The sequence below is a fragment of the Erpetoichthys calabaricus genome, chromosome 7, assembly GCF_900747795.2.
Source record: "Erpetoichthys calabaricus chromosome 7, fErpCal1.3, whole genome shotgun sequence".
Classification (NCBI taxonomy): Eukaryota; Metazoa; Chordata; class Cladistia; order Polypteriformes; family Polypteridae; genus Erpetoichthys; species Erpetoichthys calabaricus.
The window spans coordinates 71,010,718-71,027,528 of NC_041400.2; the positions used below are offsets into that span (position 1 = coordinate 71,010,718).

At 39.3% G+C, this 16,811-nt stretch overlaps 2 protein-coding genes across 2 annotated transcripts in view; both read left to right on the forward strand.

Moving 5' to 3' along the window:
* Positions 1-6,784, forward strand: part of LOC114644969 (zinc finger FYVE domain-containing protein 16-like) — a 159,473-nt gene extending 152,689 nt beyond the window's left edge. The window contains exons 13-14 of the mRNA XM_051929442.1: positions 4,598-4,774; positions 4,890-6,784. Coding sequence (XP_051785402.1) covers positions 4,598-4,774; positions 4,890-5,051 — 339 coding nt within the window. The 3' untranslated portion in view covers positions 5,052-6,784. The remainder of the gene's footprint in view (positions 1-4,597; positions 4,775-4,889) is intronic.
* LOC127528849 (uncharacterized) overlaps positions 1-16,811 on the forward strand; it is a 479,443-nt gene that overhangs the window by 130,315 nt on the left and 332,317 nt on the right. The window lies entirely within an intron of this gene.

Below are 16,811 nucleotides of genomic sequence, written 5' to 3' on the forward strand. Positions count from 1 at the left end.
AGTTGATCAAGTGACATAGTGTCGGAAAAACTCGAAAGCTCAAGTTCACAAAGTCGTGCAGTGCCAGAAATAAAAAAAATAGTTGTCACATATCAAAGTTGGCGTGAAAAGGTGACTCGTAGCCCACTGTCTTTGAGTGTCATATGAAAGCTTATTAGGGTACAGAGAAAAAAAATAGGCACACAGTGTGGAAAAAAGCACGAAATGTCAACTTTAATCTCGAAATTTCCACTTTAACCCTTTAACCGCCAACTCCCTAAATATTCCCCAAGCCAGGCGAAATCTGAACAATTTTTGTTTTTTTACTTTTTTACATTTTTTTTTACATTTTTTACATTTATTCAAGCAGTATTGACCACTAAATGTTGTGCAAGTTGCCAGTGTATACACGAAATCTATAAATGTAACCTGAATTCTCAGCTAAGCAAAACATCTTGATACCAAACCGTGCCCTTTTCAATGGTAGATACTGTCGAAACTGTAAGCGGCCCTTCCACGACAATAAACTTTCATCAACTGCAACTGACGGTCCTGGCATGTAGGGCAACTGAAATGCTTCAAATAAATGATCAATCAAAGGACGTAGCTTGAACAAGTGGTCGCGGTTTGGATCTTTCTTATCTGGCTCGTTTCTGTTGTCATTCAAATGAAAGAATTTCAGCAGCTAAGAGAATCGGTTACGTGTCATGACAGCTGCAAAAATAGGTGTTGCATACATAGGATCTGTAGACCAGTACATCTCAATATCTGGTTTTCTGATTATTCCCATCAACATCAAAATCCCAATGAATTTTTTCATTTCGTTTTCATCAGTGTCAAACCAAGCACGAACACGGGAATGTGGAGGTAAATTGGGATTTTTCTCAATAAACTGTGCTGCATACAGATTTGTCTGATGAACAAAATGTCTAATCAAATCAGGTGACACAAACAGCTCATAAAACTGCTCAGCAGTGTAATTGTTTACATCAACAATAAAGCCACACGTTCCCTCAAACGAATGCAGAAAAGGTAGTTCACCACGGGCAGCAGCCCAGTTGAGATGCTGGGGATACACCCACTCAGCGCCGTCATCCGATGCGTCTTCATTCACAATATCATGCAGCGCACGTTGCTGCTCATCACTGTCACTAAAATCTTCTTCAGAACTGCTACAATCATGATCAGAACTGTCCAAAATCGCCTGCAAAGCCTCACTTGAAGTCAGTTTACGTTTCGCCATATTCACAGCTGTTACATGCGAATCACGTCACATGACCGGCCAAAACAACCACAGACTTGTCGAAATACAACGTAGTAATAATACCCACGCCAAACCGTCAGTTATACTACTTGCCAGGCATTCATATAACCACAGGCAAATGTGCCGGATAATTCCGGCAGTATGGCGTTAGCATTAAAACAGCGGTGCCGGATATATCCGGCAGAGGGCGGTGAAGGGGTTAATCACATAGTTTATTTTGTCATTAAAGAAGAACATCGTAAACTTCATCTTAAAATAGTTTATTTTACTAGTTTCTCAAATCCCATCGTAACTAAAGTAGCACGTTAAATGCTTTGTTCTGTGTTTGATCTCCTATGTGTGTGAATCACTACGTGCTTCCGTTCTTTCTCTTTCTCCGACAGGATGCAGAATCCATTACATTCGTGATATTACAGCTCTCTGAATAATTAAAATACTGAGATGTATACGTGATATCTTTTTCATGATGATAGGGACGAAAGCATGTTATTAAACATGGGAACACGGTGGCGCAGTGATTGTTCATATCTCACGCAAGAGGCTTGCTGCGCCACGCGCGACCTTCGATGAAATAATTTATTACAGAAGTACTGTCTCTTTCAAATGTACTAACCTCCAATTCCTGTCCTTACTTTTCTTTCACCAAATACCCAATCGCCACACAATCAGCTCTGTAATAGACGTTAAGCCATCTGTAAGCTTAGAACGCCGATTCTTCAAAACGTTTAAGGAACGTTGAAATATCTTTGTAGTATATGTTTAATTATTCTATCCATCAATCCTTCCAGTTTTGCGTCAGCACCAGCAAGAATACAGTGCAAGGCAGGAGCAATCCGTGAACTAGCTAGCGCTGCGGCACCGTGTCCTCACATGTTTAATTATTAACAATACAGATTATATAAATGAAGTTAAAGTTTTATCTGTATACTATAATCAACATGTTTTGCTGCATTTCTTCTTAAAAATTATATCGTCATCATACGAGCTTTATAAAGTGGCGCAGGTTGTGCAATATTATAACTGTAGTGCAAGTTTACAGTGGGGTAATTGTACTTATAAATACAAACAGTTCTACAAGGAGCACTTGATTGAGTGCGTTTATAGTTCTTGGGATGAAACTGTTTCTGAGCCACGAGTTCTGTACAGGAAAGGCTTTGAACCGTTTTGCCGTGGCTGAGGCAGCGTGCTTGATACTGTATACTGATTATTCTCTTTCTGATCAGCTGCTGCTGTGATTCCCCACTCAGATACAGTGATATAAATACTCTGAGTGCTGCAGTGAGAGTAATATGGAAAAAGATGATCCGCTGTGGCAACCCCTAACGGTAGCAGCTGACAGAAGAATAAAATGCAGTGAGAGTAACAACGCTAAAGCAGTTATGGTATTTGGAATACTATGGCTATTCCCTGGACCATTATATTGCTACAGGTTAATTACAATCGGATGCATTACACTAATAAACAATATGCAGTTAATTTCAGTGTATTTATAAAGCCGCGTCAGGAATCTGGATCTAAGAAAGAAAGGGTAACTACACAGGAACAGTAGCACTGCTTTGACGCTGGGTGCCGCCAGTCTGCAAAACTGAGCGGAGAAATTGCATACGCCAGGGTATGAGGTACCGTGGAAATGTGCGTGGCTTTATGCCAAGTTTAGCTTTTATACATCGCGATTTAAGCATGGAAACGTTTGTACGCAAGATTTCTGTACGTACCCACCGTTTATACATGAGGCCCCAGGTGTCATTGGAAAAAAAAGCAGGATAAAGCGAGGTCAGAAATAAAAGACAGAGTAGAAAACAAAGTAAAACATCATAAAGAGGTTAAAAAACAAGGGGGCCAAACACATACAGAGCAAGTTAGAGATAATGAAAACTGGAATTCAAAAGACTCAAAAAAAAAAAAAAAAAAAAAAAAAAAAAAAAAAAAGGCGCGATGCACATGCTGAGCAAGATACAGAATATGAAAGCAGAAGAAAATGACAGTGTCAAAGCAAAGACGGTAAACATCGCATTAACGCAAAAAAAGAGAAATTATTAGGCTAATAGAGATCGAATGTATGGACATAGATGATATGTTAGAAGTATGTAAATATTGTAAGGCTTTGAAGTTTAAGTCAGAGAATTTCAAAAACGGGGTTTACAACACATGCATTTATTGGTTATTTTGCAAAACAAATTAACTGCTGATGATGTAGATCGTTTTGTCTGTGCTAAAATTCCAAATAGAAACCTATCCTGAATTATGGTACAAAGCCTTTAAACACGTCTCACTGACCTCATTTAAAAGATTCAGCATGTTGGGACTTGAAACATTCCAAATATTGTTTTTACATAAGTTCTGAAATAAAAGTGAAACTAATGAAGTAGCAACAATTCAAAGAAAAAAAAAATCTTAAAAGTGTGTATCCGGAAAACCAAACACGGGGGGTTGGTGAGCAAAGCGAGCAGGGGGCAAAGCCCCCTAGTTTAACAAAAAACTGTCCTTGTGTAGACAGGTGGCATTTTTCAACAGAAATATAAATTGGAGTTAATTTAAGTAATAGCTGTGCACGTGGTGGGAATACAGTTGCACTTAAATTTGTAAAGATGTCAACTCTTGAATTTCAGTAATACTTTTCAATTATGTTAAGAACTGTGTATAATTTTTAACCTTAGTCATGTTGATGGATTTTATTTTATAGTTAAAAATACAAAATGAAACCGTAGATCTCTTAAATTAATAGAGTCCCCAAAAACACCTTTGTGAGACGGTTCTGTCACTTGTGAAGGTCATAGGCAAACTGCTATTAGATTTCCATATTGCATGGTATGATGAATATACTGTACTGTGTTTTTGTTCCCATGTGTATATTCATACAGGTTAATTGGTTTGAGATGCATTAAAAGCTCAATTACACTGATATAACATAGTTTTAAATATATCCGACTCAAGGATTTTTTTCTAATCTAGAACAACTCAATAATTGTATCTGCCTCTGATTACATAATTCTACAGTTTGAGTTTGGACAGATGAAGTGACACACTCCTGTGTGAGAGAGTAGCAGAACTGAACCAGGACATTCTTAGTATATACAGTATAGTCCTGTCCTATACACTCTAATACACCTTAATATATTGTTATTATAGGCAGTAATACATTTAAACAAAGGGATCATCATTTATAACTGCAGTAGGAACATAAGGGTAAAGAATCTATATTTAACTGATTTCTTTTAGACATTTTCCTTTTTAGTGAAGTCTCTTACATGAATGTTATTTTATTAGAGAATCAACTTATTAGGTTTCTTTAAAGCATTATTTTTATTATCTAATCTTTCTCCTTTTAATTAGATCAACCCTCTCTCTTTTCAGGTATTTTATGTTTTGAAAAGTGAGGCGGTGTCCTTTGCCAACATCCCAACTGCTCACAGTCAGTTTCTGAAGGAGATTGCAACATCCTGTTGTGCTGCTCTTTCTGTTCACCTCATGTCACTGACACAGAGTCACATCAATAACCTGGGACTTCGAATCTTCACAGAAGCAGATGTGGTAAATGATGTCATTTTGAATATTTATGTATTAGCACTTCATTTAAAATCTAGCGTTCATTCTTTCCTGTATGCTGTACAGTAAAATTATAAAAGTAATTTTTTTATGTTCATAGGTTGAATACCAGGCAGGATCTGGAGGAAAGCTACTTCCACAGGCATACATGAATGAACTGGATAATGTCCTGATTCCTGTTATCCATGGTGGGAATGTGGCTCTTCTGCATTACCCAATGGAGCTTGAATTTATTTTCTTCATAACTGAAAGACTGGACTGACAGGACTGAATACATTTAACATTTACATAAACCAAAGCATTATTTATATTTATTGTTATTCATTTATAGCAAATAACTGAAAGTACTGGACAATAGTAATTTGATTAATCTGGATGCGTGGTGTACCTCCTAACTAGAGCGTGTTATACTATATGGAACCTAAGCCTTATACAGTGGAACCTCTAGATACGAGTTTAATTCGTTCCAGCACTGAGCTTGTATAGCGAATTTCTCGTATCTAGAACAAACGTCCCCATTGAAAATAATGGAAATCCAGTTAATCCGTTCCGCATCCCAAATATATTAACATAAAAATCAATTTTCCTAACAAATAACACTGATAAATTATATATACTGTAGTCTACCTTTAATAAATAACACTGGTAAATAATATAACTGATTATTAAAAGAATCAAAACAGGTGTCCAAAGTGCAGTAGAGCATTCAATAAATCTTTAAATAAATAATCCTTAAAACAGTTGTGAAGTGGAGGTTTAAAGTACATAAGAATAACAATCCTTTAACACGAGGTTAAAACGTCAACAGGAAGCAGTCTTCAAAAACAGATGACAATCCCCGGTGCTTCTTCTCTGTTAGCGTCTCACCTGCTTCTCCCATGCGGGCTCTGCAACAGGCAAGACACTTAATGCAGCTGACCTTCTCTACACCGTCCTGCTTCAGCTGTTTGGCTCGCCTGTTCAGCTACACGCGAGCCTGTACTCGCTCGCTCTCTCGCACCGACTTCCTACTGCTGCGGATTCCTGCCTCCTCCTGCAACCTCCGTTCTCTCTCCTCTCCTCTCTTTTCTTTTACTTCTTCTCCCCCTTAACCGGCTCGCGCTTCTCAATATATGTGGGGAAGACATGGCAGCTGCTAGGGTTACCACTTTTAATACAAAAAAATAAGGGACGCATACGTATTGATTCAAAACGGGACGCGCAATTTCATTCTCAAATACTGGACAATTTCGTATTTTAAAGGACGGGTGGCAACCCTGCCCAGCCCATCAGCCACAGGACAAATCATGGATGTGGGCAGTTTCCCACCTGTGCACTTAGGTGAGAAACACAGACACCGCAGATCGCCCTGCGGCTCGCTACAGCTGCCACGCCCCCTCGCTAAACCGCGAGCTATACCCACAGCCTGGCTCGTGGCTCATTACGTGAGCCAATGCTCGTATTTAGATCTGAATTTTTCGCTCATACTTTCCTCGTATTTTGAATTTCTCGTATACAGAGGTGATCGTATCTCGAGGTTCCACTGTATTACATTGGATACCTGGCACTTTATCTGCAGAGAGGTTATATAATCTTAACATGTTCTCTTTCTAATTCTGAGAAATTACTGAATCTTTTGTATTTAAATTTTACGTCAATTATAGTAGTTTTATTTTCGGTTAGAAGTATTCGGTATATTCTGTAAATGTTTTACTCTGCTGTTCCTTTCTTTGTGGTATTTTTGGAAAACCCTGTTGTCTTTAGGCTTTTTTATTAGATCTTTCCTGTATAGAAAATATTTGGATAGAAACACTATTCTGGAAGCTTTATTTTGGAAGCATCAAAAATATTTTTGATAGATTGGCATTCAGTTGATCTGCTATTGCCATGCAGTCATCATTGCACACCTGTGACCTTTCAGAGTAACTCAAATATCTGAGTAAGTTACAGGCAGAGCTTTCAAAAGTTAATTTCACATTTACCATTTTGGCCTACAGGTTACTGAACATAACGCAGTAAGAAAAGATATTGTGAAAGTCTGTTTTTGTCACTGAAAATGGGATTTTATTATTAAATTATATATGATACAATATGTGTTTGGAATTACTTCAAAGTGTGTCTTGCATTGTCCGTGTTATTTTATTCAATGTCAGAATTCCCTGTTGAGCATTTTCATTTCCTTTTTAAATTAAGGTGGCATCATTAATGTACATAATTTTAAAATTTCCTCACTCCACTGGAGGTAGTTGTTTATTCTCATAGCTTATTTCAATCCAAACAAACTAAATAAGCTTGTTTTGCCTGAACATTTACAAAATGTTGGTGTCCACAACTCACATTTTGCATTAAAACATCACAAAAAATATTTACTTCACCTGCAAGTGCATTTTGTATGAATGAATTAAAACATGAATGCTGTCAAAACAAAACAATGCAATTACAAATGCCCAGATGTTACTTATTCATTTGCCATTTTGTTACGTGTCAGTTTCTTTCACTTCACAAGAATATTCACATGTCCAGTTGCATGTGTGACGTGTTTTTTAGTTAGTGAGATGACTGGCACTGCATGGAGTCAACAAGAGAGGTGTGTATGGTGGAGTGTAGCCACTTAGGTTCACTCTAATCTGTCAGTCTTGTTGTGAACTTTGATTTCATGACATTCATGTCAGAAAAGGCAGACTCACAGAGTTATGTAGACCCAAACAAAGCAGACATTTTCAGAGCTGCTTGGTGAAGATTCTTAGTTATCTGGCTCTACTAAGCTCCAGAAATGCTGAGAATGCTTTTGTGACGTTAACTGCACATTATTTTGAAGGTTTACTAATATATAATATATAAAATCCAATGTCTGTATGTCTGTCTGCTTTTCACGAGAGAACTACTTAACGGATTTAGATCGGGTTTTTTTCATAATTTGCATGAACATTCCGGTTGATTTTGCAACTTCTCTCATTTCGCTATGTATTATAGTTTGATTGCAGTACCGATTTATTTACACGAATCCGAGAAACACGCAGCGGGCCAGCTTTGTGGCGTGTTCCTTAACTCCGCTTAGCTAGCAAATGAGAGAATAATTGAATTCAACTTTGTTTGATATTTAAAATAAAGTGTTACTTAGGTCTTGATGAGTTTGAGTCTGGATATTCTCTTAAGTGTATGCCACATTGAAAAGATAGATTGCAATTCAGATTGTGGATCGTGATATGATTTTTTTGGAAAGATCGCCCGCGCCTAATTTGACTAATGAAGTTTTCAAATTTATGTAGGATTCATTAACCCTTTGGTGAGCTACTTGGAAAGGGGTTGTGAGCTACCGGTAGCTCGCAAGCAACGTGTTGGAGACCCCTGTCTTAGGCTGTGGTCTTATATTTTAAGGACGCTGCCTACTACAATTTGGTTGTGGGGATAAACTGATGCATAGCATTCGCACTTTACTGAAAGTCGGATATTTTTAAAAGAAAACTTCATGTTAATAACAAGACCACAACCATCTATTTTCTGTTTATTGGAGCAAATTTCCTTTTAGCAACTCAATTTTTCAGTGGCTGGTAATATTGTCATTCCCCATTGTTGTTCTCAATTTATTTATCCATATCTGTTTTTATATAGTAGTTTTATTGTTGTTTTACAGTGTTAATTGTCAACATAAGGAAGACTTACTATAACATTTTTTCAAGATGAAAGCATCCTCTAAAGTTTCCTAATAGTTACAAATGTAAAGGCTTTTTGTTACAACAATCTTCATGTTGGGGCTAAGATGAACTAAGCATTAATTAATTATGGCTCTTTCTTTAGTGTGGAATGTCTAAACATTTGTACTGCTGATGTATTATAGCAAACTGTGTGTGTCTGTCAATTATGGTGATGTTTGTTCCCATGTCTGCTCCCCAAGCTGATACAGCAGCATTTTTACAGACCTTGGTCAAGACAAGCTCCTAGCAAAAGAAAGCATCTACCAAAGAGGTCCATTCAAGCCTAACTTTTCTAGGGCATCAGCATGTTATTGGTTTGACCACCACAAATGCTCATAGCCTTACCACATTAGGGGGTGCCTCAGTGTTCTCTTCCTGCAGTCTCATTCTCCACTGTTCCGTCTGCCATTATCAGATTTGTTACTGAAACATTATACTGTAAATACACAATCTGTTAAAAACAAGTTTGTCTTGTTAAAGATGCACAGTAAATAAAGTTTACATTTAGCTTAGTATTTGTTTTTCCTTCTTGTTTTGAATGACAATTAAATAATTTAACTTAATTAAAAATGTCATAACAGATATATCCTGATGCACTCAACATTTTTATTTCTGGAAGAGACTGATCTTATAGGGCTTTAAACTTTAGAATTTTACATTATACAGTCGTCGTCTTCTTCTTTTGGCTGCTCCCATTATGGGTTGCCACAGCGGATCATCTTCCTCCATATCTTTCTGTCCTCTGCATCTTGTTCTGTCACATCCATCACCTGCATGTCCTCTCTCACCACATCCATAAACCTTCTCTTAGGCCTTCCTCATTTCCACTTCTCTGGCAGCTCTATCCTTAGCATCCTTCTCCCAATATACCCTTCATCTCTCCTCTGCACATGTCCAAACCAATGCAATCTCGCCTCTCTGACTTTGTCTGCCAACCGTCCAACTTGAGCTGACCCTCTAATGTACTCATTTCTAATCCTATCCGTCCTCGTCACACTCAATGCAAATCTTAACATCTTTAACTCTGCTACCTCCAGCTCTGTCTCCTGCTTTCTGGTCAGTGCCACCATCTCCAACCCATATAACATAGTTGGTCTCACTACCATCCTGTAGACCTTCCCTTTCACTCTTGCTGATACCCGTCTGTCACAAATCACTCCTGACACTCTTCTCCACCCATTCCACCCTGCCTGCACTCTCTTTTTCACCTCTCTTCCACAATCCCCATTACTCTGTACTGTTGATCCGAAGTATTTAAACTCATCCACCTTCGCCAACTCTACTCCCTGCATCCTCACCATTCCACTGACCTCCCTCTCATTTACACACATGTATTCTGTCTTGTTCCTACTGACCTTCATTCATCTCCTCTCTAGAGCATATCTCCACCTCTCCAGCGTCTCCTCAACCTGCTCCCTACTATTGCTAAAGATCACAATGTCATCAGCAAACATCATAGTCCACGGGGACTCCTCTCTAATCTCATCTGTTAACCTGTCCATCACCATTGTAAATAAGAAAAGGCTCAGAGCTGATCCCTGATGTAATCCCACCTCCAATTTTAATGCATCTGTCACTCCTACCGCAGACCTCACTACTGTCACTCTTCCCTCATACTTTCCTGTACATCTCTTTCGTACTTCTCTGCCACTCCCGTCTTCCTCATACAATACCACAGGTCCTCTTGAGGCACCCTGTTGTATGGTCCTCTCGAGGCACCCTGTCGTATGCTTTTTCCAGGTCCACAAAGATGCAATGCAACTCCTTCTGGCCTTCTCTAAACTTCTCCATCAACATCCTCAGAGCAAACATTGCATCTGTGGTACCCTTTCTTGGCATGAAACCATACTGCTGCTCACTAACCATCACCTCACTTCTTAATCTAGCTTCCACTACTCTTTACCATAACTTCATGCTGTGACTCATCAATTTTATTCCTCTGTAGTTACTGCAGTCCTGCACGTCCCCCTTCTTCTTAAATATTGGCACCAGTACAATTCTTCTGCACTCCTCAGGCATCCTCTCACTTTCCAAGATTCCATTAAACAATCTGGTTAAAAACTCCACTGCCACCTCTCCTAAACACCTCCATGCCTCCACAGGTATGTCATCTGGACCAATGGCCTTCCCATTCTTCATCCTCCACATAGCTGTCCTTACTTCCTCCTTGCTAATACGTTGCATTTCCTGATTCACATTATCCAACCTCTTCTCTCTTGTTCTTTTCATTCATCAGCCTCTCAAAGTACTTTTTCCATCTACTCAACACACTCTCCTCACTTGTGAGTACGTTTCCATCTTTATCCTTTATCACCCTAATCTGCTGCACAACTTTCCCAGCTCGGTCCCTCTGTCTAGCCAATCGGTACAGGTCTTTTTCTCCCTCCTTTGTGTCCAACCTCCTCTCATACAACTCATCATACGTCTTTTCTTTAGCCTTTGCCACCTCTCTCTTCACCTTGCGCCTCATCTCCTTGTACTCTTGTCTACTTTCTGCATCTCTCTGACTATCCCACTTCTTCTTTGTCATCCTCTTCCTCTGTATACTCTCCTGTATTTCCTCATTCCACCACCAGATTTCCTTTTCCTCCTTCCTCTTTCCAGATGTCACGCCAAGCACCCTTCTTGCCTTCACTCTTACTTCTGCTGCATTTGCCAAGCTGTCTGGTAATTCTTCACTGCCACCCAGGGCCTGTCTCACCTCCTCCCTAAACTCAACCTTGCAGTCTTCCTTTTTCATCTTCCACCATTTGATCCTTGGCTCTGCCCTCACTGTCTTCCTCTTCTTGATCTCCAACGTTATCCTACAGACCACCATCCTATGCTGCTTAACTACACTTTCCTCTGCCACCACTTTGCAGTCTTCAATCTCCTTCAGATTAGCTCTTCTGCATAGGATGTTAATCTACGTGTGTGCATCTTCCTCCACTCTTGTACATAACCCTATGTTCCTCCCTCTTCTTAAAATACGTATTCACCACAGCCATGTCCATCCTTTTGGCAAAATCCACTATCCTCTGACCTTCTTCATTCCTCTCCTTAACACCATACCTACCCATCATCTCCTTGTCTCCTCTGTCCCCTTCACCAACATGTCCATTGAAATCCGCTCCATCACCTCTTTCTGTCCCTTGGGTACACTGTCCATCACTTCATCCATCTCACTCCAAAAATCATCTTTTTCCTCCATCGCACACCCAACTTGCAGTGCGTATGCACTAACAACATTCATCACACCTCCAATTTCCAGCTTCATAATCATTACTCTGTCTGACACTCTTTTCACCTCCAAAACACTCTTGACATACTGTTACTTTAGAATAAGCCCTACCCCATTTCTCCTTCCATCCACACCATGATAGAACAATTTGACTCCATCTTTGATCCACCTGGCCTTACTCCCCTTCCATTTAGTCTCTTGTATGCAAAATATATCAACCTTCCTTCTCTCCCCTTACCAGTCATACTGCCAACATTCAAAGTTTGTACCCTCAGTTCCACTCTCTTTACCTTCCTCTTGTCCTTCTGCCTCCAGAAACGTCTCCCCCCTCTTCTTCTCTTTCATCAGCCAACAGTAGCCCAATTTCTGCCAGCACCCTGTTGGCTAACAGTACTGGTGGCGGCCATTATTAACCTAGGCCTCGACCAATCTGGTATGGAAATTTGTATCGTCGTCCGCATATTGATCTGGCAAAAGTTTACACCGGATGCCCTTCCTGATGTAACACACTGTTTTTCTTTAGATATTTGTCTGAATAAATCAAGTATGGACAGTTCATTGTATATAAATACATGGAAATACATTTCATTAAAACTAAGGTTTGCTTCAGAATAAATTAAACTGTTCATTTAACATAAAAAAGATTTAACTGAATATGCCCAGTTAAGTATCAACAACAGTGGTTTGTTTCTAAATTAATTGTATGGAATAAACCAATTAGAAATGATCTGGTCTCACTCTATCAAAAAGTATAATTTTAGGATGAATATGGCAATATATAAGAAAGCAGAGCAGGCTCTTTTTTCTTAGGCGACTGCATTCCTTTAATGAGGGAAGTGACATCCTTCACATGTTCTATAATGCTGTGATGACCAGTGAAATTTTCTACACTGTAATGTGCTGGGCTGGTAACATTGCTTGGAGAGCGGCCTCCCAAATCAACAAGCTAATTAAAAGGTTAAGCTTGGTTATTGGAGGCAGTATGAACCCCTGAAGGTAGCAGTAGAAGTGTGTCAAAAAAAATCTACTGGGCCTCCTTTATTCCAGTGTGTACACCCCCAGTACTCAGATGTTCGTAGGAAATGAAAGACATGCCACTGTCATCTTTTTTGTTGAAAGCAGAGTAAATTATTATGCAGGCTGAGAGGGGTTCCCAAACATTTTCATATCTATCTATCTATCTATCTATCTACACTCATATAAAAGAGTTTTGGGAACCCCGCTTAATTATTTGGATTTTTGTTTATCATTGGCTGAGCTTTCAAAGTAGCAACTTCCTTTTAATATAAGACATGCCTTATGGAAACAGTAGTATTTCAGCAGTGACATTAAGTTTATTGGATTAACAGAAAATATGCAATATGCATCATAACAAAATTAGACAGGTGCATAAATTTGGGCACCCCAACAGAGATATTACATCAATACTTAGTTGAGCCTCCTTTTGCAAATATAACAGCCTCTAGATGCCTCCTATACCCTTTGATGAGTGTCTGGATTCTGGATGGAGGTATTTTTGACCATTCTTCCATACAAAATCTCAACAGTTCAGTTAAATTTGATGGCTGCAGAGCATGGAGAGCCTGCTTCAAAACATCCCATAGATTTTCGATGATATTCAAGTCAGGGGACTGTGATGGCCATTTCAGAACATTTTTTTTTTTGCACAGCTTATTTTTCACATTTGAAATAATTTCATACAGCTAAATACTGCTTCACTAAAAGTCTTTGTTCGGAAAACACCCCAGTACTCAGATGTTCCTAGGAAATGAAAGACATACCACTGTTATCTTTTTTTTTTTTTGTTGAAAGTTGAGTAAATTATTATGCAGACTGAGAGGGGTTCCCAGACTTTTTCATATCTATCTATCTATCTATCTATCTATCTATCTATCTATCTATCTATCTATCTATCTATCTATCTATCTATCTATCAAGTGAGTTTAAAAGCAGGGAATAGTATGGCATTCATCCTTCATACATTATGAAGACCTTTGAGATGCTGGTCCTAAAACAGCTATGACACCTGGTTTCAGAACATCTGAGTCCTCTGCAGTTTATCTATCAGATACAGTTAGGTCCATAAATATTTGGACAGAGACAACTTTTTTCTAATTTTGGTTCTCTAAATTACCACAATGAATTTTAAATGAAACAACTCCGATGCAGTTGAAGTGCAGACTTTCAGCTTTAATTCAGTGGGGTGAACAAGATGATTGCATAAAAATGTGAGGCAACTAAAGCATTTTTTAACACAATCCCTTCATTTCAGGGGCTCAAAAGTAATTGGACATTTGACTCAAAGGCTATTTCATGGGCAGGTGTGGGCAAGTCCGTCATTATGTCATTATCAATTAAGAAGATAAAAAAGGCCTGGAGTTGATTTGAGGTGTGGTGCTTGCATGTGGAAGATTTTGCTGTGAACAGACAACATGCGGTCAAAGGAGCTTTCCATGCAGGTGAAAGAAGTCATCCTTAAGCTGTGAAAACAGAAAAAACCCATCCGAGAAATTGCTACAATATTACGAGTGGCACAATCTACAGTTTGGTTCATCCTGAGAAAGAAAGCAAGCACTGTTGAACTCTGCAACGCAAAAAGACCTGGATGTCCACAGAAGACAATAGTGGTGGATGATTGCAGAATCATTTCCATGGTGAAGAGAAACCCCTTCACAACAGCCAACCAAGTGAACAACACTCTCCAGGGGGTAGGCGTATCGATATCCAAGTCTACCATAAAGAGAAGACTGCATGAAAGTAAATACAGAGGATGCACTGCAAGGTGCAAGCCACTCATAAGCCTCAAGAATAGAAAGGCTAGATTGGACTTTGCTAAAGAACATCTAAAAAAGCCAGCACAATTCTGGAAAAATATTCTTTGGACAGATGAAACCAAGATCAACCTCTACCAGAATGATGGCAAGAAAAAAGTATGGAGAAGGCATGAAACAGCTCATTATCCAAAGCATACCACATCATCTATAAAACACGGTGGAGGCAGTGTGATGGCTTGGGCGTGCATGGCTGCCAGTGGCACTGGGACACTAGTGTTTATTGATGATGTGACACAGGACAGAAGCAGCCGAATGAATTCTGAGGTGTTCAGAGAACACTGTCTGCTCAAATCCAGCTAAATGCTGTCAAATTGATTGGGCGGCGTTTCATGATACAGATGGACAGTGACCCAGAACATACAGCCAAAGCAACCCAGGAGTTTATTAAAGCAAAGAAGTGGAAAATTCTTGAATGGCCAGGTCAGTCACCTGATCTTAACCCAATTGAGCATGCATTTCACTTGTTGAAGACTAAACTTCGGACAGAAAGGCCCACAAACAAACAGCAACTGAAAGCCGCTGCAGTAAAGGCCTGGCAGAGCATTAAAAAGGAGGAAACCCAGCATCTGGTGGTGTCCATGAGTTCAAGACTTCAGGCTGTCATTGCCAGCAAATGGTTTTCAACCAAGTATTAGAAATGAACATTTTATTTACAGTTATTTAAATTTGTCCAATTACTTTTGAGCCCCTGAAATGAAGGGATTGTGTTAAAAAATGCTTTAGTTGCCTCACATTTTTATGCAATCGTTTTGTTCACCCCACTGAATTAAAGCTGAAAGTCTGCACTTCAACTGCATCTGAGTTGTTTCATTTAAAATTCATTGTGGTAATGTACAGAACCATTAGAATTAGAAAAAAGTTGTCTCTGTCCAAATATTTATGGACCTAACTGTACATATAGGTGTGGAGGTTGCTCCACAGAGCCTACACCCACTTGGACAAAGCTGGCACCACAGTTAGGATAATGCTCTTTGAATTTTTCAGTGCCTTTAACACCATTCTGCCCCACCAACTGGGGAAATGATGAATCATTTGAATCTTGATGCCCTCACAATTTCCTGGATCATTGACTAACTGACCAACAGACAGTTTTTTGTAGGGCTGACGGACTTTGTGTCAGAAATGATGGTGTGTAATACTGGAGCACCTCAGGGAATGTCATGTCTCCCTTCCTGTTCACCATCTACACCTCAAGCTTCCAGTACAATAACAGTGCTTGTCATCTACAGAAATTTCCAGATGACTCCTCCATCAAAGGTTGCATTAATAATGGGGGCGAGTCAGAGTACAGGAAAGTTGTCGAGAACCACCTACAACTCAACATTAGCAAGACAAGAGTTGGTGTGAAAGTGATGCAGAGCTACAAGTACCTGGGAGTTCACATAAACAACAAACGGGTCTGGTCTAACAAGAGAGTGGCACTGTACGAGAATGGCCAGAGCAGACTGTACTGCCGGAGGAGACTCAGATCTTTTGTTGTATGCAGCAAGCTGCTGGAAATGTTCTATCAGTCCATAGTAGCCAGTGTCGTTTTTTTTATGCTGCAGTCTCCAGGGGAAGCAACTTTAGCTTAAAAAATACACAATGCCTGAAGAAACATATCAGGTAAACCTGCTCCATCACAGGGCTAACCCTGGACACATTCGCATCTGTTGTGGAAATGAGGATGGTGGCAAAATTGGGTGGCATCTTGAAAACTCCCCACTCTTTTGGAGCACTTTAACCACATTATCATTCCACCACGGTGTGCTAAGCAGCACCTCTGGGGGGCTTTTCTGCCCATTGCTATCACACAATTCAATGCTTCCTCTCAGAACCCAAAACTAAATGCTGGTGCTTTTTAAGTTAATGTTGCATTTTCTGCACAATATATATTATTTCTTTATTTATTGATTGATTGTAACATTTGTCCCTTGAGTCTATATAATTGTTTTTTTTTGTATTTCTGTTGCTGTATGTACCTAAATTACCCCTTGGGATTAATAAAGTTTATCTAATCTAATCTAATAATAAAGTTAAACCAAAGATTTATTTTTAACCCCTCACATGGGATAGTCTTCTTTTTTGGTTTGGAATGCATTCTTCATTTTTATTATTTTCTTCCATCATTAGATGCACCTTTCATGTCACACCTGTAATCTACATTCCACGTGATCTCTCAAGTGCCAGTACTGGAAAAGCCACCCTACTTGCCTCCTAATCCACAAACCATGAGGTGTTCTCCATGTCTCGCATAAGAACTGAATTTCCCTGGACAGGTGAGTTGATTATGAAATGTTTTTATACATACTTGA